The following is a 24,854-nucleotide window of genomic DNA, read 5'->3' as shown; positions in this document are numbered from 1 at the left end:
CCCAGGCAGTCTGCCACTCGTCACAATGTCGACGACTGTTGCATGTGTCACATAAAATGAGTGACAAGGACTAACAGGCGAGTCACAAGTTTGTTTACAAAGCATTTTCCATTCGTGATAACCAAAACCCTTGCATCCTTGACAGTCTGAGAGTTTCTGATCCTATTTTCCACTGAGGGGGAATGAGATCCTCAGAGGAGAAGAGAGAAACCCAGCCAGGTCCTTGAGGGGAGCCAGGGCTGAAATCCTCTCTGGCTCCTAAGCCCTAGAAGCAACAAGGGGGACTGTGGTGAGCACCCCCTGCCCCTGGCGATCAGCCCTGGAGCCAGCTCCTTGAGACCGTGGAGCCTCCAGAGCAGGGAATAGCTGCAGGCCCAGCACCTAGCACAGGTGGGCACAGAGGAGGCCAGAGGCAGCACTGAGGACTCGCACCGAAGCAAAAAGCAGGGCTTCTTGCCAAGAGGAAGGAGCAGCACTCGGGAGGGTTGAAGTCCCATTAATGATTCATTCATTCAACAAATATTTACGGAGCACCTACTATACTCCAGGCACTGCGCTCAACGCTGGGACAAACACTGAGGGAGACAGACAGAGGTCCTGTTCCGAAGGGGCTGACATTCTTGCGGGGCAGACCATCATCTAGACAGAAAAGTACACCTGAGAACTTAGCTAATGAGAAGGGCTATAAAAGTACAACAGGACGGGACAGTTCTCCAGATGGTATGGTCAGAGAAGGCCTCCGAAAGGGGACTGAATGGTTCAAAGACAGCCATGCAGTGACCTGGGCAGAAGACAGCCAATGCAAAGGCCCTGAGGTAGGACTGAACTGATGGGAATCCTGGGGAAACAGGAAGACCCCAGCCGTTCTGGAGCAGGACATGGAAGCAGGGGAGTGAGGGCTGCTCACAGGGGGTTCCACAGCTACAAGGAGGAGTTTGGAAGGTTTGGAATACAATGAAGGCAACTGGCTGTTCCCCTGGCCTCAGAGTTCCAGGGTTCATGGTGCATCTACTCATCAAGGCAAGTTGGGACATCTTCTTGAAAGTGCACAAGAAGGGGTGATCTGCCAGCCCCATCATGGTCCCAGAAAAACCTTCACTCAATCAGGAAATGAGCACCTGCAGTGGCCAGAACCCTGCACTCCACCCCCACGGCTTCACCACACTTCTCTCTTAGTTTAAGGAAGCCAGTGACTGGGAGGTGGATCTGGGTTCTAACCCTGGCGTTGGTAACCCTGGTCTAGTCTCTTCTCTCCGGGGCCCTCAGTGTTCCATCTGCAATGTGAGAGCTGCCCCTGACCCAGCACTGCCAGAGAGCTGTGATTTTATGACTCAAGTACCTGCTGGAGAACTCAGGGGTGGGAGGATGGGGGTGGGGCAGGATTTCCACACTGGCCACTGAGTCACCAAGTCTGCTAATAAAATTCTACTCTTGGCCCTCCTTTCCCAGCCCAGAAGAGCCCTCAGTAGCACGGAGAACCCCAAAGTGGTATTTGTGCATTTGGGGAAGTGGTGTAGGGGAGGGGGAAAGCTATATAGAATTGGGGGGAGGGGAATATGAAAATCATGTTCTCATCCTGCGATTTAGAACTGAGTTAGGTGTCAACCCTCCAACAATCCAGCCTCTTAGTTTCACCTCCTACTAAGCTCCTGCTTGCACACTCCCAGTGATGGGGAGCTCCACCCCACCCACACCAAACCTGTTGCAGTGGCTGTCAGAAAGCATTCCTCCATTATATCAAATCTGCACCCCCCACCTCCCAAAATTCCAGCCCTGTTCCTGGCCTTGCTTTTGCGGGGCCACGCAGAACAAATCAGTTCATAATTTTACTGAAGCTGCCACCATTTCGTGCTGGGTCCTGTGGTGAACCCTGGGTATTCATTCAGGCAGGCATCAGAGGGCTCTGATCGGAAGGGCCTTAAACCCAGGGGGCAAAGACCAAGGATGCAAATAAGAATAACTCTGCACCTTCCACCCCTGGTACAGGTAAATCCTTCAGATATTAGAAAATACCAACAGAGACTCCTGTCTCCTGCACAAACTCCCAGCACACATGCAGCACACACCCACCTGCCCCCACAGCTGGCTTTTTTTTTGCCCAGGAAACCAGACACCAAGGTATCTATTTCAATCTCACCCATCACAGGTCTTCCCTTCACAGAAGCCATGGTCTCCCCTTAAATATCACCACTGACAAAGTGTTCATCACCTCCCAACAATGAGACTTTATAGGTAAAAACCAGGCCACTGGGGAGTGTCTTCAAAGATCAAGGATGTAGAAATCAGGTCTAATGGAGATGCCAGATAACACAAGATTTGCTTCAGCTCCCTCCCTTTCCCACCCAGTCTTTCACCAAAGAGAATCCCAGACAGCTAAAGTGATTGGTTTGCATTACATGCCAGCTCTTGCTACATTCCATGACAGAATTGTTTGCAGCCAGTTTTTTTTTTTTTTTTTTTTCAAATGTTTTCAAGACCAGATTAAAACATGGAGACATGCTCCTGAAAGGACAGTAAATGACTTGGTCAAAATCACTCACTGGAAGTCCTCCTAAATAACAAATTCTAGGTCAAAAACGAGGAAGTCAGGGTTATCTGCTCCTGGAAGATACAACTCACCTCTGTGGATAGCAGAGATGAGGGAAGGGTATCTCCAGGAAGGCCCACCCCCAGAGAGAGCATCCCTATCTCACTGCCTGGAGACAAAAGCATTTTTAAAAGCATGAACATGGGTAGGGTCCTTCCTTCCCTGTTATGGGCATTAAATGGCACAGTGAATGGACAAGCACTTTTAAGTGAGAGCAGAGACTGTCAGAGGCTATCGGGCCGGGTGCACGGGACAGCTCAGGCTGCATGTACCCAAGATGGCAATAGCAGCTAGGTACCTCTCCAAGGGCAGTGAGTGGCACTCAGACCAAGAGGGGCAGATAATCACACCAACAGCCACACAGAGAAAAGGGTCAATGCCTAGGACACAGTTAAACTGTGGTACAGCTCAGGGTGGTTACCCAGCAGCCCCTAGAATACTATAAGTGATTTGGAGTAACAGAAGGAAATACTCACAATTTAACATCAAGAGGGAGAAAATAGGATTTAGAACTATATCCACATCATACCCTCAATCTCACCTAAATGATGTATACAGATAAAATTATAATGAAATATACTAAAATGCTATTAGGAAACTATCTTTGGATAGTCAATTAACCAGGAACTTTTCATTTTCTTCCTGTTTTTCCATGTTTTCGAAATCCAATGATTTGTATGTTTTATTTTTATAATGAAGGGGTTGGAGTAGGCTATTGTTAGTTAATAAAGAAAAATCCTAAGTAGGAGAGGTTCAGCAAGCTGAATAAAGGCTTTAGGTGGAGGGAGGGAGGACTCAAGCAAGACAGACCAGGGCAGCTGTGAGGATGTCCCAGAGTCTCCTGCATTTGTATTTAATCCCCTGGCCAAGGCCCTGTTAGGGAAACCTTGGGCAGGTCATGCCTCCTCCCACCTCAGTTTCTCCAAGCATAGGTGAGAGGTGCGAGACATGGAAGGGATGCTCTTCCTTGAGCAGGAAAAGCTGTGGAGTTTGATCTCAACTCTGCCCTTGATTCAGGGAGGACCTCAATTCCACATGGTGGAACAGCAGCACAGACCACACTGAAGGGCACCCAGGGTCCTCTTGTTCTATTTTCTAAGCATTCCAGGCTCACAGTCGCTGCTGAGTGGCTCCCAAGCCTGGGCTGGGTGGCGGGCAGCGGACAGTGTGGGCACAGCTGTCCCAGCCAGGCATGTTCCCTGTCTGGTGGCCTGCCCCATCCAGCGCCTCACAGCTTGATCCACCCGGTGAGGAGGGATGGAGGGAACTGCCAGGGGCCAGGAGCAGTGCTGGGGGCTGGAGAGGAGTTCTCAGGTAACATCCTATCTCACAGGCTGGAAGAAAAGAAGTGATGTAACAGAGGTCCCCCAAATTGATGAGTGCTAAGGTGGAGAATGCGCCCACATGACTACCAGGTGGCCTGGATCAGACCATTATTCTAACCTCATCTCAGACTCAGATGAGCAGGGGGGAAGAATGGGGGTGGTGGTCGGGGAGGGGGCCGCAAGCCTTCCCAAAAGAAAAGAGGGGTTGGGACCTCAGCCCCCAGAGCGGCCCACCCTCCAGCAACAAACTCCCACTATACCAACACACTCCTGCCTACCTTGGAGCCCTTCATCACCTCCTTTCCTGAAAGCCCTCTCGCAGCTGCATGGCCCCAGGAGGAAGCCGGCAAAGCCCTGCAGACCCTGGGCTGTGACAGTTCATCTCCCAGACCCTTAGTCCCGCTCCCAGAGGCCTCAGGGGACAGCATGGCTTCTTAATCAGAGCCCTCGCTCAGGGCAGCCGGGCCCGATGCTCACCTCGCAGGACCCCGGAGTAGGCGGCTATGAGGGTCTTCATGACGAAGCCAGTACAGGTCGGGCCCCGCGGGAAGCCGCCAGACCCCGCGCCCCTGGCCCATGCCCCGGCCGCCTGGGCCAGGGCTTCGCGCCGAGCAGGGGAGCGCGGGGACCGCTACGGCCGAGGGTGCGGAGGGACGGGCCGCCAGACGGGCCGGAGCACCGGCGGAAAGCGGAGCCTTGGCCACGGCCACGGCCACAGCCACTGCGCCCGCGGCTCCGAGCGCGGCAATTTGTAACCTCATAAGGGGGCGGGGCCGACGCGGCAGGGGCGGGGCCGGCCGTTCCAACCACTGCAGCCTCAGCTCCGTGGGGGTGGCTGAGCGCCGGGCTCGGCCGGGCGCGGGAGGGCTGTAGGGGGACTCTTGCTCCTCACGGCTGCGCCGCCCGCGGCGCGGGGTCCTCCTCGCGAGGGGCTGCTTGGTTATTCCTGCTGCTCCCTGTGCCCGCCCCTAGCCGCTCCCCCGCGGCGGTTGGTGCAGCCCGGCAGCAGGAACGTGGGCCGGGAGGCCCGGCACTTGCGGGCCTGGGGCGGGGGGCAGGCGGGGGTTTGTGTTTTCCGTTCCGCAGGGCTTCGCTTTGGCTACAGATGCCGAGGTCCCGCCTCTGATTGGTGGTTGAGTAGGAATTAGGTAGGTAGGGCCGGGCTCCTAAATCCCTCAAGTTGCCTCTACCTTTCCGTCTAAACCTCACAGAGCGTGTATACTGTATACTGCTGCGTGCTGGCGACCCAAACCAGTCACACCTGGCCCTGCCCTGGGAGGTGCTCTCCTTGGTGAGAGGCAATCACACACTGAAGCTGGCAGCAGTGCTAGGCCAAGAGAGAAATCTCTGGCTATAGATCCAGAGGAGAGAGGTCCTTTCTTGGACTGGGGGCTGGGGACTGGAGGCTGGGTGCACTTTCCAGAGAGATTATTGCACAACAGAGATGGAATCAGATAGACCCGGAGCCAGTTCTGGTCTTCCCTTTCTTGAACCTCAGTTCCATATCTGTACAATAGGAAGAATAACACTTATTTTGTGAGGTGCTTTGAGAACTAAATGAAGTAAAATTTTTAAAGTTAAAAAATAGCCTAGTATAGTACCAGGCACATAGAAAGTTTTCCAAAATTATTTTTGTTGCCCTTTGATGAGTAGTTTTGTAAAGGGTGTGAGAGTAAGGCGTAAACTCTTAGAAAAGGCAGCATGTTTGGAGCAGGGTTAGGGTACCTGGAGTGGCTGGTGCTCAGACAGCTATGGGAAATGATGCTGGAGCTAGATCTTAGGAAGGTTCTTGACTGCTACCCGTGAGACATCAGGGCGGGGATAGCTTTGAGTTGGGGGATGAGAGTGTTTATATGTTTTTAAGAGTCCTCCAGCCAAAGTGTGGGGAGAGACTGGAGGCCAGGAGGGCAGTGAGGAAGCTGCAGAAGGAACCCAGGTGAGAGAGAACCATTCCTGAGCTCAGATGATGGTGGAAGGATGGAGGGAAGGCCTGGTCTGGAGAGAAGTGTAGGAGGAGGGGAGATCGACTGGAATACAGTGGAATGACTTACTGCACATGGATGGTAAGAGCAGGCGTGAGGGGAACAAGCTTGTCAGTGAAAAGACGGGTTCCTTGAGTCAGCTTGAGGAAGCTAGGTGTGGGCTCACGGCATAAGATGAGAGGGAATCTCTGCTGCTGAGGTCTTTACCATCTCTTGTCAGAAGTCGCAGTGCCAGCACAGCATGCGACAAACACCACTGATGGGACCTAGAAACCCTGCCATTTGTTCAGCCTGTTCAAGGTTACAGGAGTAAACCTTGAGAAAAAAGTCATGGAACCCTAAGGCTTGAGTTGGCTAAGAATAGAAGGAAAAGCATTCCAGGTAAAGAGAGCAAGCAGGTGGTGAGGTTCTGATGCTGAAAAGAGCTTGGTGCCTTTTAGGAAGCTGAGAGAAAGCTAGCAGCTTTCAGGTTTGTGAGAGACATAGGGGTCAGCGAAGGCTGGGAGGTTGGATCAGATGTGATGGATTTCTGGTGAAAGAGCAGTGCAGCAAGGTGGATGCTGAAGATGCCATGAATCTTTCAATCCTCTCCCCAGCGGTGTTTTGGGTCCCCTTGGAAGCAAGACTCCTACTGGCCTGGAGGTACCCCAAGTCAGTGTATGGCTTGTGCCTGCTCCAGAAAAGTCTCCTGTGGAGGAGGTATTGGGCTGGAACACATGGCCCACCCAGCTCCCTCATAGTATGGTCTAAGGGGCAGAGTGTGGGCTGGGAACAAGGAGGCTGCGTGCTGGCCTTTCTTGTCCCACCGACTTGCAGCAATTCCTTGGGCAAGTCACCTTGCCAGCCTCGGTTTTATCTTCTGCATCCTGAGACGAAAGTGGAAGTTCTTAGCTCGCCAACTGCCCTTGAGTATTTGAGGATCCAGTGAAATCACAGCATGTAAAATGGTGTCACCACCATGTTATGAAAGTAAGCTACTGAAATGGTGAGACTGGATCAAGATGAAAGCCCCTTCAGATCCCAAGTTCATCTACTTCAGCACATTTTTTCCTATGCACTTTCCTGGGCCTGGCTGTCCCTGGGACACAGAGGGTAATCAGACACAGTCCTTGCCTTTGAGGAGCCCTAGCCCAGAGCTATGTCCCAAAACCAATGGTTGCAGCAAGACGGCCAGGCTGTGGTGCACGGACATGTGGGAGGCTGTGCCGAGTTCAGTCCTTTCTCCTGCTCTATCACCGTCTCCTTGAGCCAGGAGCTTTCCCAGGGTCGTCAGAAGTATCATCACTCTGTGCCCAGTGCAGGCCTGGCTCAGGTTCGTAGCTCAGTCAGTAGTGGACTGGCCAGTGAGTAAGTACAACAGAGTCATGGACAAAGTGCCATGAGCTGGGTGGGAGTTGTGTCAAAGGAGGGAATGGTAATTAAGAAGGTTGAGAGGTGACATTTGCTGCTGGGCCTGAGCTGAGGAGGACAATTCTGCCTAGCAGAGAGGAAGGAGAAGGCCTTTGGGCAGAGGCTACAGCCTGAAACAGAGGCCTGGAGGTGGGAACCATGAGCACCCTGATTGGCTGGAGGAAGGATGCTGGAAAGGGGATGCAGGCAGGGAGGAGTAGGAGATAAGGCTGGAGAGATTGACTGGACCAGATTTGAGGGGTCTTATAATCCTACCTGGACTTCATCCTTGGGACCAGACCAAAGGCGGGCTATGAGCAGAGCACCTGGATTAGACTGGAAGGTTAGGAAGATCAGGTGTGTGGGTGCGTGGGGACTTGGGATAAGGCAATAAAACTAGGGCCAGTTTGGGCCCTTTGCACACATGTTCACCAAAGGATGCTAAGGCAAGTCTGAGGGCTGAGAAGGGCAGTCACTTCCTTCTGGGTCATCTCACAGAGTGACAACTCCTTCCCAACAGCCCCCAGCTGCCATGCTCAAGGCACCTGCGTAAGCAGCTTGGTCCGCTTTGACTTGGATAGAAAACCAGACCCAGCATTAGAGTAGCCAGAGAGGATGTTTCTTGGCAGCTTTCTGTGTCCTGGGACTATTCTTTGCTGCGCCAGGTGAGTATGGGGGCCTCATACCAGGCACTGACTTCCCCTGGCCCCTCCGCACACATCCTAGCATTGCTCCAGTCCTGTCCTCATGGCCTGCCCTGCTTCTCCTGCTGATGTGTGGGTAGGGTGGCTCCAGGACTTGGGTAACCTTTCCTTCATTATTTCCCATCCCAGTGCTTTCCCCACTTTGGCCAAACCCCAGGTGGAGTGGTCAAATCAAGCCACAAATCCCAGTTTGACTAGGGTTGTTGTTCTTCTTCAGTTGCTAACTCATGTCCGACTCTTTGCACTGCAGCATGCCAGGCTTCTCTGTCCTCAACTATCTCCCCCAGCATTTGCACAAATTCATGTCCATTGAATCAGTGATGCTATTGAACCATGTGCCCAGGGTGGGCTTCCCCAAAGGTAGTACGTCCCACCCGCCTCTTCAGTCACCAAGGCTGTGCTGCCATTAGGAATTATGGGTGCAGTTTTATGGTTTGTGAGGGGGTGGATATGGGCTCCTCTGAGACCCGTAGCAGTGATGGCAGCCTCAGCCCCTCCATTGCACAGAGGAGGTGAGTGACTGGTTTGCAAGGCAGAGAGGAAACCTGTCCTAAGAGAGACACAGGGCGAAAAGCAGAAACAAACGCTTACAAGCGCTCTGCTCCAGGCAGGCCCTGGCCTGTGGGAGCTCACCCAGTCCACGTGGGACCATCCCTGCCGGGGGGTGATTATCACCCCGCTTTGTGAATGAGGTGCAGGGAGGTAACGGGACTTGTCCAAGATGAGACAGTGAGTAAATAGCAAAGCTGGGATTCACATCCAAGACTTCCTGAGCCACAAGCCCATGTGCTTTCTCGGCTTCACAAGGCTCGGGGGGGAGGTGGCGAGGAACTACCCCTAACCCTGGAATTGTTTGATGAAAGTAAATTCCCAAACTTTTCCTCCTTAAAGCTCTCATAGCCCTGTGAGGTTGATCCCATTTTGCAGTTGGGAAAACTCAGGCTCAGAGACTCCAAGCGTGTGCCAGATGTCAGAGCTGGGGCTGGGATTTGAGCCAGTTCTCATAGCCCAAGGCTAGTGCTTATCTGGGTCAAACTCATTTCCAGTGCTGGGCTCATTTGGAAGGTTGAAGGACAGAGGTGATAGCAAAGGGAGAGGGCCTGGCATGGCCCGGTGGTCTGTGCCACATGCCACCCTCCTCCTCTTTCCCCATCCAGGAATTTTCCAGGCAAGATTGCTTTGGGGCACGGAGCTCCTTCCCTCTTGGGACTCTCTCCCTCCCCTTCTAAACCCCTATCATGCCCCGTCTGTGTGATTTTCACCACATGCTTCTTGGTCTTCAGGGGCCAAATGGTGTACAGTCTCTGGTACCAGGCTAAGGAGTCTTCACTTTGTCCTCAGAGAAATGGGAAGCCATAAAGTGTTTTAGCAGGGATGACATATGGTCAGTTTGGGCTTTAGAAGGATCAGTGTTCAGGTAAGAACACCTTCTGTGTCACCTCCATGGTACCCTTCCTGACTATCTCTGCCCTGTATTGGTCAGAGTCCCCATGGGAAACAGCATATCTGTAACTGGGCAATTTGGGAATTTTAATATAAAGACCATCTTCAAAGATGTAGCCAAGATATAGGGAAAAAATCTAGGTGTGGTGAGGCACCCCAAGGCCAGTGATGTTGTGGGAGCATGTGGCCTGAAGGGCAAAGGGAGGAGGCCAGGTGGGGTGGGAGGTGTGTGACGAGGGCTGCCTGATGGAAGCTGTGGCATAGACAACCTGTAGTGATCTAGCAAGGCTATTCTCTGTCCCTTCCTCATTCCCATCTGCTGCCAGGACTTCCCAATGAGCAGAGGGTGGATGAGCCTAGCGATGCAGTCTATGCAGAGAATCTCAGCAGAGTTTAGGGTGGAGAGAGGTGGAGGGTTGGTCTGGAGGTTCATGGGCCTAGGAGGGCCCTCTCCACACCTGTGTCCCCATCAGACCTAGCTTCTTTCTCTCAAAGCATCTGTAACTGTTAGTGTCTACACACCTGTCCTGCCCAGGAGATGCTACTTGAGGGAAAAGATGGAATCAGTGGGCTCTCTGTGTCTCAGTGCCCAGCGCTGGGCCTGGCCCACAGGAGGGACTTGACTAGGGTTGGAAGGAAGAAAGAAGGAAGAAGGGAGGAAAGGAGAGAGGGAGGGGAAGGAAGGAGAGGTGATAGGGATGCAGGCAGAGCTAAAGTAGTGGTGGATGAGAGGTTAGAAGGGAAGTCTGGGGAGATGGTGAGCCCTTAAAATCCCTAGGGCTTGGTGACATGGAGCTGGGGCTGAAGCACAAAGAGATGCTTGGAGATAACTTTAGGTTTCAGACCAGAACCTGGGAGCACTGACCTCCACTCTAATGGCAGACCTGGGGGAGGGGGCTCAGTAGTGGCCTTTGGCCCTGTCTTGTGGGACAAGTCTAGCCAACTAGAGAGGAGTAGGCCTGAAACCCTTGGGAACCAGCCTTCAGAATAGCTCCTGCCCCTGTTAGCATGCCTGTTGCAATATGTACAGAAAGTGCCCCTTGCGACATTCTGTCTGTAAGTTTCTTACTCAACTCTCCTAGGACCGTTTTTTCCCTGCAGGGAAGGGGCGGGAGGTAAATCTTCCCACGCTGAGAGTTCCTCGTGAATGCTTTTCCATCTATCCCTTTGTCTGGTCCACCTTTCTGGAGACCCTCCTAGCCCTGTGCTGATCTGGGGGGTGCAGTCCTTGCTCTCTGGGGACCTGAGTTCTGGGAGAAGAAATAAACACATTAAAAGACAATTACTCTGCTTGGTGATGGATGCTAACTAGACTCACTGTGGTGATTATTCACAATATACACATATTTATTATCAAATCGTGTTGTGTACCTGAAACAAGTATCAGATCAGTTCAGTCGCTCAGTCGTGTCCGACTCTTTGCGACCCCATGAATCATAGCACGCCAGGCCTTCCTGTCCATCACCAACTCCCGGAGTTCACTCAGACTCATGTCCATCAAGTCAGTGATGCCATCCAGCCATCTCATCCTCTGTCGTCCCCTTCTCCTCCTGCCCCCAATCCCTCCCAGCATCAGAGTCTTTTCCAATGAGTCAACTCTTCGCATGAGGTGGCCAAAGTACTGGAGTTTCAGCTTTAGCATCATTCCTTCCAAAGAAATCCCAGGGCTGATCTCCTTCAGAATGGACTGGTTGGATCTCCTTGCAGTCCAAGGGACTCTCAAGAGTCTTCTCCAACACCACAGTTCAAAAGCATCAATTCTTCGGCGCTCAGCCTTCTTCACAGTCCAACTCTCACATCCATACATGACCACAGGAAAAACCATAGCCTTGACTAGACGAACCTTTGTTGGCAAAGTAATGTCTCTGCTTTTAAATATGCTATCTAGGTTGGTCATAACTTTCCTTCCAAGGAGTAAGCGTCTTTTAATTTCATGGCTGCAGTCACCATCTGTAGTGATTTTGGAGCCCAGAAAAATAAAGTCTGACACTGTTTCCACTGTTTCCCCATCTATTTCCCATGAAGTGATGGGACCAGATGCCATGATCTTTGTTTTCTGAATGTTGAACTCTAAGCCAGCTTTTTCACTTTCACTTTCATCAAGAGGCTTTTGAGTTCCTCTTCACTTTCTGCCATAAGGGTGGTGTCATCTGCATATCTGAGGTTATTGATATTTCTCCTGGAAATCTTGATTTCAGCTTGTGTTTCTTCCAGTCCAGCATTTCTCATGATGTACTCTCCGTATAAGTTAAATAAACAGGGTGACAATATACAGCCTTGACGTACTCCTTTCCCTATTTGGAACCAGTCTGTTGTTCCATGTCCAGTTCTAACTGTTGCTTCCTGACCTGCAAAGAAATTTCTCAAGAGGCAGATCAGGTTGTCCGGTAGTCCCATCTCTTTCAGAATTTTCCACAGTTTATTGTGATCCACACAGTCAAAGGCTTTGGCATAGTCAGTAAAGCAGAAATAGATGTTTTTCTGGAACTCTCTTGCTTTTTCCATGATCCAGCAGATGTTGGCAATTTGATCTCTGGTTCCTCTGCCTTTTCTAAAACCAGCATGAACATCAGGAATTTCACGGCTCACATATTGCAGAAGCCTGGCTTGGAGAATTTTGAGCATTACTTTACTAGTGTGTGAGATGAGTGCAATTGTGCGGTAGTTTGAGCATTCTTTGGCATTGCCTTTCTTTGGGATTGGAATGAAAACTGACCTTTTCTAGTCCTGTGGCCACTGCTGAGTTTTCCAAATTTGCTGGCATATTGAGTGCAGCACTTTCACAGCATCATCTTTCAGGATTTGGAATAGCTCCACTGGAATTCCATCACCTCCACTAGCTTTGTTCGTAGTGATGCTTTCTAAGGCCCACTTGACTTCACATTATATGTCAATTATATTTTTTAAAAAGGCAATTGCTTCTCAGTAGTTTTTCCAGCTTTCCATAGCAGTGAAATCCTTTCTTCAAATGCAGCCTTGTTCTGAAGCCCATGAGGTGACACAGATGACGTGTGATTGTTACCTATTGTGTTCAGGCTTCAGTTTCCCTGTGATGCATCCAGATGGGAATAGGTAAAGTATCTCCTTCCTGGGGTTGTTGTAAGGACTAAAAGAATGAACACAGTGCCCAGCACAGGGCCAAACATCTAGTACTTGACAAATGTTATCAAATAGAAGTGTTATGATTGAAAACATGGATTGGGAGGACAGATTTGCCTGGAGATGGAGCAATCTGTCCAAAGGGCTTTGAGCAAACATACTGGAAGGGTGAAGTGTAAAATGCCCCGAGAAACCAGTGGAACTGGAGGAGGACTCGAGGAATGACAAAGAGACAGGCATCCCAGCATGGAGATGAAAACACCTCCAGAGGAAAAGCACAAATGTGACCAAGAGTCCCAGACAGCAGAGGCCCAGTAACAGCAGCCTTAGTCAGAGGAACCTGGAAGTGTGGTGTGCTTGACCTGGCTAGCGCGTGACTTATCTTACTAAGCAAAGCCCAGTGCAGGCATAGAGATGGCTGAGACTCAATCCCGCTCTCAGGGAATTTGTAATCCAGGAAGTCACTCTGGCACAAACAGCTGCAATCTAGGGAGGAAGTTGGAGGATCAATGAAAAGGGGTTTGGGTGAATCAGGAACACTTCCTGGAGGAGGGTGCAGTTGCACTGGGCTGGATCTGCCTAAATACACCACTGTGCTACACTCTGCTGCAGGAATTCTCAAACTTGCTTGTGTATCGGGATCACCTGGAGGATTGGTCAAACACAGCTTGCTGGGTACCTCCCCCAGCGCTCTGATTCAGTGGAGTTTGCATTGCTAACAAGTCCCTGAGTAGATGCTAACACTGATGCTTTGAAGCTTGCTCTCCGAATCCCTGTTGAACTGCTTTGAACTGAGGAAATAACAGTGCATCTCAGAGAAACTGCAGGAGGAATCTGTCTTCTCTGGAAGGTGATGGGAGGTGATGTTCAGCTGAAAAAGCATTAGGAGACTGGAGGTAGGGTGGAGCAGTCCTTATTTTTACCAAAGAAGCCGCAGCAGATTTCATGAACTACAGCATATAGTTGTTGTTCAGCTGCTAAGTCATGTCTGACTCTGTGCGACCCCATGTCTGCAGCACGCCAGGCTTCCTTGTCCTTCACTATCTCCCGGAATTTGCTCAGACTCATGTCTGTTGAGTCAGTAATGCCATCCAACCATCTCATTCTCTACTGCCCCCTTCTCCTTTTGCCTTCAGTCTTTCCCGGCCTCAGGGTCTTTTCCAGTGAATCAGCTCTTCACATCAGGTGGCCAAAGTACTGGAGCTTCAGCTTCAGCATCAGTCCTTGCAATGAATATTCAAGGTTGATTTCCTGAAAATAACAGGTAGTAACATGTGCTAAACTTCAGTGAGTTTTTATTGTCTGCCAGTTCTGATTCTAGATACATTGCATGTGTGGATTTATTGAAGCCTCACAACCCTATGCAACAGACAGTACTACAATTTTCCCATTTTACAGTTGAAGAAATGGAGGCCTAAAGGGTTTAAAAACTTGCCCAGAATCACAAAGCTAGTGGCAGAGCCAGGATTTAAGTCCAGGTATTCTGGCTTCAGAGCCCATGTTCTTTAATAGGTGCAATTCCTGACTGGTTCTGAGGTCAGTGGTATAAACTGCATAATTTAAAGGGTGAACCTTGAGAGAAGGAAGCACTGGTTATCAGGAGCTGAGGTTGAGTCATCAAGAAGGAGTGATATTAATTGCATCAGTTTCCTCTCTGATGACTTCACTGGAGTCCCAAGCTGGTGTAGGCCTGGGTCCTTGGGTGTCAGCCTAGTTCCTAAGCGCAGGATGACTTGCATGCCAGCATGGGCCTGACCAGGCAGAAATAGCTGTTCCAGATGAGAGCTAGGCCATGGGCAAGGTTTCCTGGCAGCTCCAGGCTCCACTTTCATGCTGGCCTTGTGGGGTTTTAAAATCAGCAACCTGTGCAAAGATTTTGACACAGCATGCAGGAGACAAGGGTTTAAGTAGCTTCTCTGATGGCTCAGTAGTAAAGAATCCACCTGCCAATGCAGGAGATATGCGTTCTATCTGTAGGTCAGGAAGATTCCCTAGAGAAGGAAAGGGCACCGCGCTCCAGTATTCTTGCCTGAGACAACCCATGGACAGAGGAGCTTGGTGGGGTACAATCCATAGGGTTGCAAAAGAATTGGATACGACTTGGTGACTAAATAACAAAAGCAAGATTAGAAGACCCTGAAAGCCAGCAGAAGAGGATTGAATCTGACAGGATGATGTTGAAGAGGAAGAAATATAGTCAGGCACTGGCTGAATGCATCTCAGCTTCTTTCTTTGGTATTCATGGCCTTCCCCAGGTTTTTGGGTTTGGTGGGTCATGAAACTGAGTAGGGTTGGGATTTCTGGTTAGGCTGACCTGTGTGGAATGATGCACACATTCATGGGCATATTTAGAGTCCTACACATAGATGCCTCTATCCTCAACAAACAGGACACCTTTCTCTCCATTCTCTGCTGCCCTAGGCCACACTGAAATCTTCACTGGTCCTGCACCTCCAGCTTTGAGCACCACATCAACCCCTGAAATGATCTTTGGGAAACACTGTCCAACCATTCTCTCCTTTGTCTCCCATAGCTCTTAGGATGTGGCCCAAGCTCCTTAACTTGGTATGCAAGGCCTCACGTGTTCCCGCCCTTGACACTCTCTCCAACCTGCCTCCTCTCTCCTCCCACTCCTATCCCTGCCCCTCTCTGATATGGATCCAGCTCTCTGGTTACATCAGGTCACTTGCTGTGTCCTTGAATGTACTTTTCCACCTCTGGGTCTTTGCTCACACTGTGCTCTGGAGCCGAAGTGTCTTCCCCCCAGCTTCTCTTTTTCCACACCCTGCCCATCTTCCCTATCTACATCGTCTTTACCAACCTGCTTCTTATTTATTTTTTAAAGAATTTGTTTATGATTATTTGGCTGCATCTGGTCTTAGTTACAGCATGCAAGATCTTTCGTTAGGGAGCACATACTCTCTAGTTGTGACGTTCAGCCTCAGTAGTTGTGATGCTTTGGATTTCTCTAGTTGTAGTACATGGATTTAGTTGCTCTACGGCATGTGGGATCTTAGTTCCCTGACTAGTGTTTGAACCCATGTCTCCTGCATTGCAAGATGAATTCTTAACAACTGGACCAGCAGAAAAGTCCCACAAACCCACTTTTAAAAAGCTTTCACTTAAACACTAGCACTGGGACCTGAGTTGAGATTTTGGAGGTATATAGGGCCAGGTCCCTGCCTTCTAGAAGTTCATAACTTGAGAAATATATAGTTTGGAGAAGCATACATTTTGGAGAAACAGTTTATAGAGAAGTATATCTGTCTAGATTCATCCTCTTGTCTCAGGCAGAGATAAGGCTAATCCAAAAGCTCCAGTACCTAGCATGATACCTGGTACAGGGAGGACATCACAAAGAATGTATTGATTTCCCCAAGGGCAAGGATTGGATCTTACTCATTTCATTGTACTCTCCCTGCCCCTACAATCATGTGCACTTGATAAATGTATTGTGGGATTCAGTATTACATCCCATGTTGCTGCTGCTGCTGTCTCTTCAGTCATGTCTGACTCTGTGGGACCCCATAGACGGCAGCCCACCACGCTCCCCCGTCCCTGGGATTCTCTAGGCAAGAACACTGGAGTGGGTTGCCATTTCCTTCTCCAATGCATGAAAGTAAAAAGTGAAAGGGAAGCTGCTCAGTCGTGTCCAACTCTTAGCGACCCCATGGACTGCAGCCTACCAGGCTCCTCCGTCCATGGATTTTCCAGGCAAGAGTACTGGAGCGGGGTGCCATTGCCTTCTCCGACATCTCACGTACCCAGTGTAATTGTTGTCATCATTCATTCATTTATCTACTCATTCAGTACATTTACCGTATACATGTTCTTTGCCAAAACTTACGTAAGTACTGGGGATACAAATGTGAGGAGACCCAGCTCCTGCCATTCTGCAGCTTTTGTAGTTCAAGGTCAAATTGAGAAGAAGAAACACATTCCTTTAGGGAAGAGACCAGAGGCTGATGTGAATTTAACTGACCTTGTTCCCAACACTGTACATGCATCTGTTGTTTACCTTCACAACCCTGGAGGTATGAGTTCACAACAACCTTAAAATATGTATGAAGAAACTGAGGCTTGGAGCAATGATATCTAGTTAGAGGAAGAGCTGGGACTGGAATCCGAGTTGGTCTTCTGCCCAGGCCCTTGCTTTTTCTGATTCACCTGGGTCTGGATGGAAGGGAGGAAGGGAGAGAGAGAGGGAGAGAGAGAGAGAGAGCCTGAACACGGGGGTTTTGTTTTGTTTTTTAACCACCCTTTCAGTTCTGTATTGGGATGGTGCTGTGGCAGTACCTTGGGCGGGAAAGAAAACCTAAATCTGAAAATTTTCCAACACTGCCATTGGTCAATCTCCAGAATTCAGTCAAAGTTGTTACATCTTGTCTACCTCTTATTGGGAAAGAGATTCAGACCTGAAATAAACTTAGAGGAATCTGAAGCCAAGCAACTAGCCCAGTGTGGCCTCTCTCAGGGTCTGGAGGCTTGTTTTTTATAGAAGTTTGAACCCTCTGTGGCCCAAACTTTCCCTCTTGTTTGCCCAAGTCTCTTGACCAGTCTGACTAGAGGTTTATTAATTTTATTGTTTTTCTAATAGCAATTTTTAGTTTCAGTGATTTTCTCTGTTTATAATTTTATTTATTTCTGTTATGTTTGTTATTTCCATTCACTGATTTGCGTCAGTTATATTCTGTTCTTCTTTTTCTTAAGCTTAGAGCATTGGGTAAGACCATCTTATTTTTTTCCTTCAAGCATCAACAAGTTTATTTAAAAATTTTTTTTTGATTACAAAAGTTATGGTAGAAAGTAGAAGAAAAGACAAAGCTTAGAAAACTATGGATAGGCACAAAGGAAAAAAAATCACACATTATTTCACTTCCATGTGAAAGTGATTTTTTTCCCTTTATGTATGTACAACTGTTTTTTTCCTTCGTGTATGTATCTACTCACACACATCTTAATTTTTAAAATCTGGATCACAGTATACATATTCCTTTGTCATCTCATTTTTCTTCCACTTTTTTAAAAATTAATTTTTATTGGAGTGTAGTTGCTTTGCAATGTCGTGTTGGTTTCTACTATAGCTAGCCTTTCTGATTTTCTAAGGCTCACATGCTCAGTTGTGTCTGCCTCTTTGTGACTCCACAAACTGCATCCCACCAGGCCCCTCTGTCCATGGGATCTCCAGGCAAGAATGTTGGAGTGGGGTACCATTTCCTTCTCCAGGGGATCTTCCTGGCCCAGAGATCAGATCCCTCCCTGTCTCTTACATCTGCCTTGGAAAGTGGATTCTGTACCAATAGTGCCACCGGGGAAGTTTGTATTTTCTAATACAAACATTTTAATGATATAAATTTTCATCTACAAACTGTTCTACCTGCATCCCATGAAGTTTGATATGTTGTGTTTTTAATTTAACTGAGTTCAAAATATTTAAAAATTTCTTTTGCAATTTCTTTGACTCAGTTTTTTTTTCCCCCACATAAACCTTTATTTATTTATTTATTTTTAATTTTATTTTATTTTTAAACTTTACATAATTGTATTAGTTTTGCCAAATATCAAAATGAATCCGCCACAGGTATACATGTGTTCCCCATCCTGAACCCTCCTCCCTCCTCCCTCCTCCCTCCCCATACCATCCCTCTGGGTCGTCCCAGTGCACTAGCCCCAAGCATCCAGTATCGTGTATCGAACCTGGACTGGCAACTCATTTCTTACATGATATTTTACATGTTTCAATGTCATTCTCCCAAATCTTCCCACCCTCTCCCTCTCCCACAGAGTCCATAAGACTGTTCTATACATCAGTGTCTCTTTTGCTGTCTCGTACACCGGGTTATTGTTACCATCTTTCTAAATTCCATATATATGCGTTAGTATACTGTATTTATGTTTTTCCTTCTGGCTTACTTCACTCTGTATAATAGGCTCCAGTTTCATCCACCTCATTAGAACTGATTCAAACGTATTCTTTTTAATGGCTGAGTAATACTCCATTGTGTATATGTACCACAGCTTTCTTATCCATTCATCTGCTGATGGACATCTAGGTTGCTTCCATGTCCTGGCTATTATAAACAGTGCTGCGATGAACATTGGGGTACACGTGTCTCTTTCCCTTCTGGTTTCCTCAGTGTGTATGCCCAGCAGTGGGATTGCTGGATCATAAGGCAGTTCTATTTCCAGTTTTTTAAGGAATCTCCACACTGTTCTCCATAGTGGCTGTACTAGTTTGCATTCCCACCTACAGTGTAAGAGGGTTCCCTTTTCTCCACACCCTCTCCAGCATTTATTACTTGTAGACTTTTGGATCGCAGCCATTCTGACTGGTGTGAAATGGTACCTCATAGTGGTTTTGATTTGCATTTCTCTGATAATGAGTGATGTTGAGCATCTTTTCATGTGTTTGTTAGCCATCTGTATGTCTTCTTTGGAGAAATGTCTATTTAGTTCTTTGGCCCATTTTTTGATTGGGTCATTTATTTTTCTGGAGTTGAGCTGTAGGAGTTGCTTGTATATTTTTGAGATTAGTTTTTTGTCAGTTGCTTCATTTGCTATTATTTTCTCCCATTCTGAAGGCTGTCTTTTCACCTTGCTAATAGTTTCCTTTGATGTGCAGAAGCTTTTAAGGTTAATTAGGTCCCATTTGTTTATTTTTGATTTTATTTCCAATATTCTGGGAGGTGGGTCATAGAGGATCCTGCTGTGATGTATGTCAGAGAGTGTTTTGCCTATGTTCTCCTCTAGGAGTTTTATAGTTTCTGGTCTTACGTTTAGATCTTTAATCCATTTTGAGTTTATTTTTGTGTATGGTGTTAGAAAGTGGTCTAGTTTCATTCTTTTCCAAGTGGTTGACCAGGTTTCCCAGCACCACTTGTTAAAGAGATTGTCTTTAATCCATTGTATATTCTTGCCTCCTTTGTCAAAGATAAGGTGTCCATATGTGCGTGGATTTATCTCTGGGCTTTCTATTTTATTCCATTGATCTATATTTCTGTCTTTGTGCCAGTACCATACTGTTTGACTCAGTATTTTTTAGAAGTGTGTTGTTTCCAAATATTTGGTTTTTTTTTTCAGATGTCTTTTTGTTAGGAATTTCTAGTTTGATTCCATTTTTTTTTAGAAAATACATTTTGTGATTTTAATTCTTTTAAATTTGTTGAGGCTTATTTCATGGGCAGAATGTGGTAATATGTCTGTCTTGGCAAATTTATATATGTATATAATCTTTAATACGTACTTGAAAAGAGTGTTTATTCTGTTGATGTTGTGTACAGTGTTTTAGAAATGTTAGAGTAGGTCTTTTGATATTGTTATTTGGGTCTTCTTGTTTCTTACAGTTTTCTGGCTACTTGTCTTATCAGTGACTGAATGGAGAGAAGAAATTTGAAATCTCCAAATATAATTGTGGGTTTTTCTATTTTTCCTTTCAATTATATCAGATTTTGCTTCATGTATTTTGATGAACTATTATTCTATAAGCTTAGTGTATGTATTTAAGATTATTATGTATTTTTGATACATTTTTGATAAATTCTCCCTTATCATGGTATAATGTCTCTCCCTATTCTTGGTAATATTCCTTGTTCTTAAATCTATTTTGTCTGATATTAATATGGCTACCCTAACTTCCTTTTGATTAATGTTTCCATGGTATAATTTTTTCCATCCTGTTTCAATATATATATATATATATATATTTAAAGTGAGGTTCTCATGGACAATATATAGGTCTTAGTTTTTAAAAATTTTAGATTGACAATCTGTCTTTTAATTGGAGGTTTGGGTCTTTTTTTTTAACTGGGGGACAACAGAGGATGAGATGGTTAGATGGCATCACTGACTCAATGGATATGAATTTGAGTAAACTCCAGGAGTTGGTGATGGATAGGGAGGCCTGGCGTGCTGCAGTCCATGGGGTCACAAAGAGTCAGATGTGACTGAGTGACTGAACTGAACTTGGATCTTTCACAACTAATATAATCATAGATGTGACTGGATTTGAAACTACTGTCTTGCTACTTGAAATTTTTTTGCCATCTGATATTGTATCCCTTTTTCCTCTTGTTATGCCTTATTTGGAATTAATTTAGTATTTTATTATTATTCCATTTTATTCTATTACTTGGTTCTTGATTATACCTCTTTGAAATATTTTTAGTGGTTGACCTAGGGTTTTCATAAACTTCTCCTATTTGTTGGTGGAATGCCAATCATTATGTAAAAAAAGAGAAGAAAATGTGGTAAATAGAATTTATGCCTGAAAGTAGGCATGTCTCCTTTTCTCTTAGACGGTTCGTTGACTTATGTTAGTCTGTGCCTCAAGTGGAGTCTACAGTGTCAGAGGGTTCTTCTCGGTCTCCTCCCTTCCTTTCTCTCCTTCCTTCCTTCATTTCTTTCTTTTTCTTTCTTTACTTCTATAGCTTCATTGATATATAACTCATATACCATAAAATTCACCATTTAAAGTGTACAATTCAACTGATTTTAGTTTATTCACAGAGTTTCACAACCATCACCGCAGTCCATTTTAGAACATGTCATCACCTCAAAAACAAAAGCCCTGTAGTTGCCAGGGAATAGGTATAGAGATTCTATTTCTGTTTGGGGGATAATGAACTTCTGGAACTAGGAACTGGTATTGGTTGTGCAACATTATGAATGCATTTAATGTCATTGAACTGTGCACCTTGAAAGTGTTAACAATAGTAAATTTGTTATTGTATTTTTACCACAATTAAAACTTTTTGAAGGAACTCTGTACCTCCCAAAGTCCCCCTATCCCCTCAACCCCTAAGCAGCCACTTCTCTACTTTTCACACGTATATATTTGCCTATTCTGCACATTTCATATGAATGGAATCTTACATTACATGACGTTTTGTGTTTGGCTTCTTTCACTTAACTTGTTTATAGGGATCATCCTTGCTATAAACTGAATCTTTATATACTCTCAAAATTCATATGCTGAAAGCCTATTGCCCAAGATGATAGTGTTAGAGGGTGTACCCTTTGGGAAATGCCTAGGTCAAGAGGGTAGCTTGACACTAATGATTGGAATTAGCGTCTTTATAAAAGAGACCCCAGAGAACTAGTTCATCCTTGATGTGAGGACGCAGCAAGAAGTCAGCAGTCTGGAACCTAGAAGACGGTCCTCACCGGAACCTGGAAGATGGCCCTCACTAGAACCTGACCATGCTGGGACCTTGATCTTGGATTTTCAGCCTCCAGAGCCATGAGAAATAAGTTTCTGTTGTGTAGAAGCTACTCAGTCTGTGATTTTTTTTCTTTTTAATATCATCCCGAATAGACTAAAACAAGCCTTGTTGGACCATGTATCAGTATGATTTTATGATCAAATAACATTTCATTGTATGGGTACTATATTTCGTTTATCCATTCATCAATTGATGGGCATATAGGTTATTTCCACCTCTTGGCTATCATGAATAATGCTATTATCAAGGCGAGCAGACTCGCACTGGCAATGAGGCACCACTACCACTGCCACAGACCAGCCTGCCTCAGCTTTGGTGCTCCGGTCGTGGGGACCTGGGTTCCTCAGCACACCCAGCTCCAGCAGCTCTGGAGCCTGTGTGCAGTCCTTTGGAAGCCCCAGTGCCAGCCTGGGCCCTTGCTGGGGAAGGATGACTGAGCTGCAGTTGGTACTGCTATAGTGAAGACATCTGGCAGAACTCAACAAAAATCCAGTGGAAGGCTTTTCAGAAGGTTTAATAGAGACAATGATCTTTACCAATGGGAAGTTCTTATTATTGCTCTTCCAGATACACTTTACCAAGGTGGTGTTTTTAGAGCTCGTCTCACTTTCCCAAAAGATTATCCCCTTTGGCCTCCTAAAATGAAATTCATTACCGAAATCCAGCATCCAAATGTTGATAAACATGGTGATGTATGCTTTTCTATTCTTCACAAATCTGGGGAAGATAAATATGGTTATGAAAAGCCAGAGGAATGCTAGTTGCCTATTCACACAGTGGAAATCATCATGATTAGTGTCATGTCTATGCTGGCAGACCCCAATGGAGACTCCCCTGCTAATGTTGATGCTGCAAAAGAATGGAGGGAAGACAGAAACGGAGAAGTCAAGAGGACAGTTGCCCTCTGTGTAAGAAGAAGCCAAGAGCCTGCTTTTTAGTGACATTTATTAAACAGCTATAACTTCACTTATTTCAGGGTCTCCAATTGAGAAACATGGCACTTTTTCCTGCACTCTACCCACCTATTGCTGGACTTCTGTTGTAACATGCTGGCAAGCACTGGCTGGAACTGGACTGTAATAAAACATGCCAGTATCAATGCTGGCAAGAGCCTAACAAATGCCAGCTTACAGATGATTGTGCATCTTGAAATCTAATGAACTGTTTAACCCTTCAGGAAGAATTGTAAAGACCTATACGTAGCACAACATGATCCGGATAGTATATATACTGTTCATGTACATCCACAAATACACCTTGTACCAAATCACACTTTCTCGCAGTAGAATAAGAATCATGTAAATTCTAAAACATTTTAGCAGGTTTTCTTTCCTTATTGTTGTTTCTTTTCAGGTTTAAAAGCATGTCAGATAAAAAGCAATTAGGATTAACAGCTTCCATTTGATTTCCTTTAAACAACTGAGGCTTCATTAAACTCTTTCCACTTACTAAACTTTTATATCTTCTTTGTTTTCACACACTCCCCTTTTATCTCTTCTGTCTGCCAGGAAGTTTTCAAATCATGTAGTTCAAATACCCAAGTACTCAATAAGCAACTACTTGATTTTTAATGATGACTTCAGAGGAGTGGTCATCACTAGAGGCTTTGTAACTTTGTATTGTACCTGTACCCATCTCTCAGATTGGATACAGCAATAACATTTTTGTTGTTGTTAAGAGCTCTTGAATTCAGTCATTATCCCTGGGAACTAAAAAGACTTAGTTCTGAATTCAATTCAGATTTAAAATGATTACATTTACTCCCAGCAACACAAAACTCTGATTTGGTTTTATTTTTTGCCCTCAGTTACCTAATGTGGAGGATGGATGAATAAAGCAGGCATAGCAACAGGCTTTCTACTTAACTTCTGGGTTTGCTATTAAAAATGCTATTTATCCTCATCCCTTCTCCTTAGCCCTTCACATTTCTTTGCCTCTATTCTTCTGATACTGCAGAGTTTTCTCACCTATTGTACAAAGAAATTGCAACGTATATTTTCATGCAATTTGATTTTGGAATTCTGTCACCTTATTGGTGAGTTCTTCCAAAATATAATTTTTTTCCAATAAAAATAATGCTATTATCAACATTCACGTATAATTTTGTACATAAACATTTGTTTTCATTTCTCTTGGTCTATATCTAGGAGTGGAGTGGAATTGATAAGTGAAATGGTACCTCTATGTTTAACTTTTTGAAGTACTGCCAGACTGCCTTTCAAAGTGCCTGCACGGTTTTACATTCCTGCCAGCAGTCTTTGAAAGTTCTTTTCTTTACATCCTTGTCAACACTTGTTACATTCTGACTTTTTTATTTTCATTTCAGTTCAGTTCAGTCGCTCAGTCATGTCCGACTCTGCGACCCCATGAATTGCAGCACGCCAGGCCTCCCTGTCCATCACCAACTCCCGGAGTTCACTCAGACTCACGTCCATCGAGTCAGTGATGCCATCCAGCCATCTCATCCTCTGTCGTCCCCTTCTCCTCTTGCCCCCAATCCCTCCCAGCATCAGAGTCTTTTCCAATGAGTCAACTCTTTGCATGAGGTGGCCAAAGTACTGGAGTTTCAGCTTTAGCATCATTCCTTCTAAAGAACACCCAGGACTGATCTCCTTTAGGATGGACTGGTTGGATCTCCTTGCAGTCCAAGGGACTCTCAACAGTCTTCTCCAACACCACAGTTCAAAAGCATCAATTCTTCGGCTCTCAGCTTTCTTCACAGTCCAACTCTCACATCCATACATGACCACAGGAAAAACCATAGCCTTGACTAGACGGACGTTTGTTGGCAAAGTAATGTCTCTGCTTTTCAATATGCTATCTAGGTTGGTCATAACTTTCCTCCCAAGGAGTAAGCGTCTTTTAATTTCATGGCTGAAATCACCATCTGCAGTGATTTTGGAGCCACAAAAAACAAAGTCTGACACTGTTTCCACTGTTTTCCCATCTATTTGCCATGAAGTGATGGGACCGGATGCCATGATCTTCCTTTTCTGAATGTTGAGCTTTAAGCCAACTTTTTCACTCTCCGCTTTTACTTTCATCACAAGGCTTTTGAGTTCCTCTTCACTGTCTGCCATGGGTGCCTGTTCTAGTGGGTGTGA

The 24,854-nt window shown here is 46.2% G+C and overlaps 1 protein-coding gene and 1 pseudogene across 2 annotated transcripts in view; one reads left to right on the top strand and one right to left on the bottom strand.

The window, feature by feature from the left end:
• Positions 1-4,637, bottom strand: part of DGAT2 (diacylglycerol O-acyltransferase 2) — a 33,302-nt gene extending 28,665 nt beyond the window's left edge. For both annotated transcript variants that reach the window (XM_086338464.1, XM_086338465.1), the window contains exon 1: positions 4,390-4,637. In XM_086338464.1, coding sequence (XP_086194590.1) covers positions 4,390-4,429 — 40 coding nt within the window. In that variant the 5' untranslated portion in view covers positions 4,430-4,637. The remainder of the gene's footprint in view (positions 1-4,389) is intronic.
• Positions 4,638-22,179: 17,542 nt separating this feature from the next.
• Positions 22,180-22,709, top strand: LOC147358298 (ubiquitin-conjugating enzyme E2 G1 pseudogene; annotated as a pseudogene).
• The last annotated feature ends 2,145 nt before the right edge of the window (positions 22,710-24,854 follow it).

This window comes from Bos grunniens, chromosome 15, assembly GCF_055505025.1.
Source record: "Bos grunniens cultivar Pamir isolate PY7600 chromosome 15, Bosgru_T2T1.0, whole genome shotgun sequence".
Classification (NCBI taxonomy): domain Eukaryota; kingdom Metazoa; phylum Chordata; class Mammalia; order Artiodactyla; family Bovidae; genus Bos; species Bos grunniens.
The sequence above is the reverse complement of the archived record's forward strand: the minus strand, read 5'-3'. Positions and strand labels throughout refer to the sequence as shown.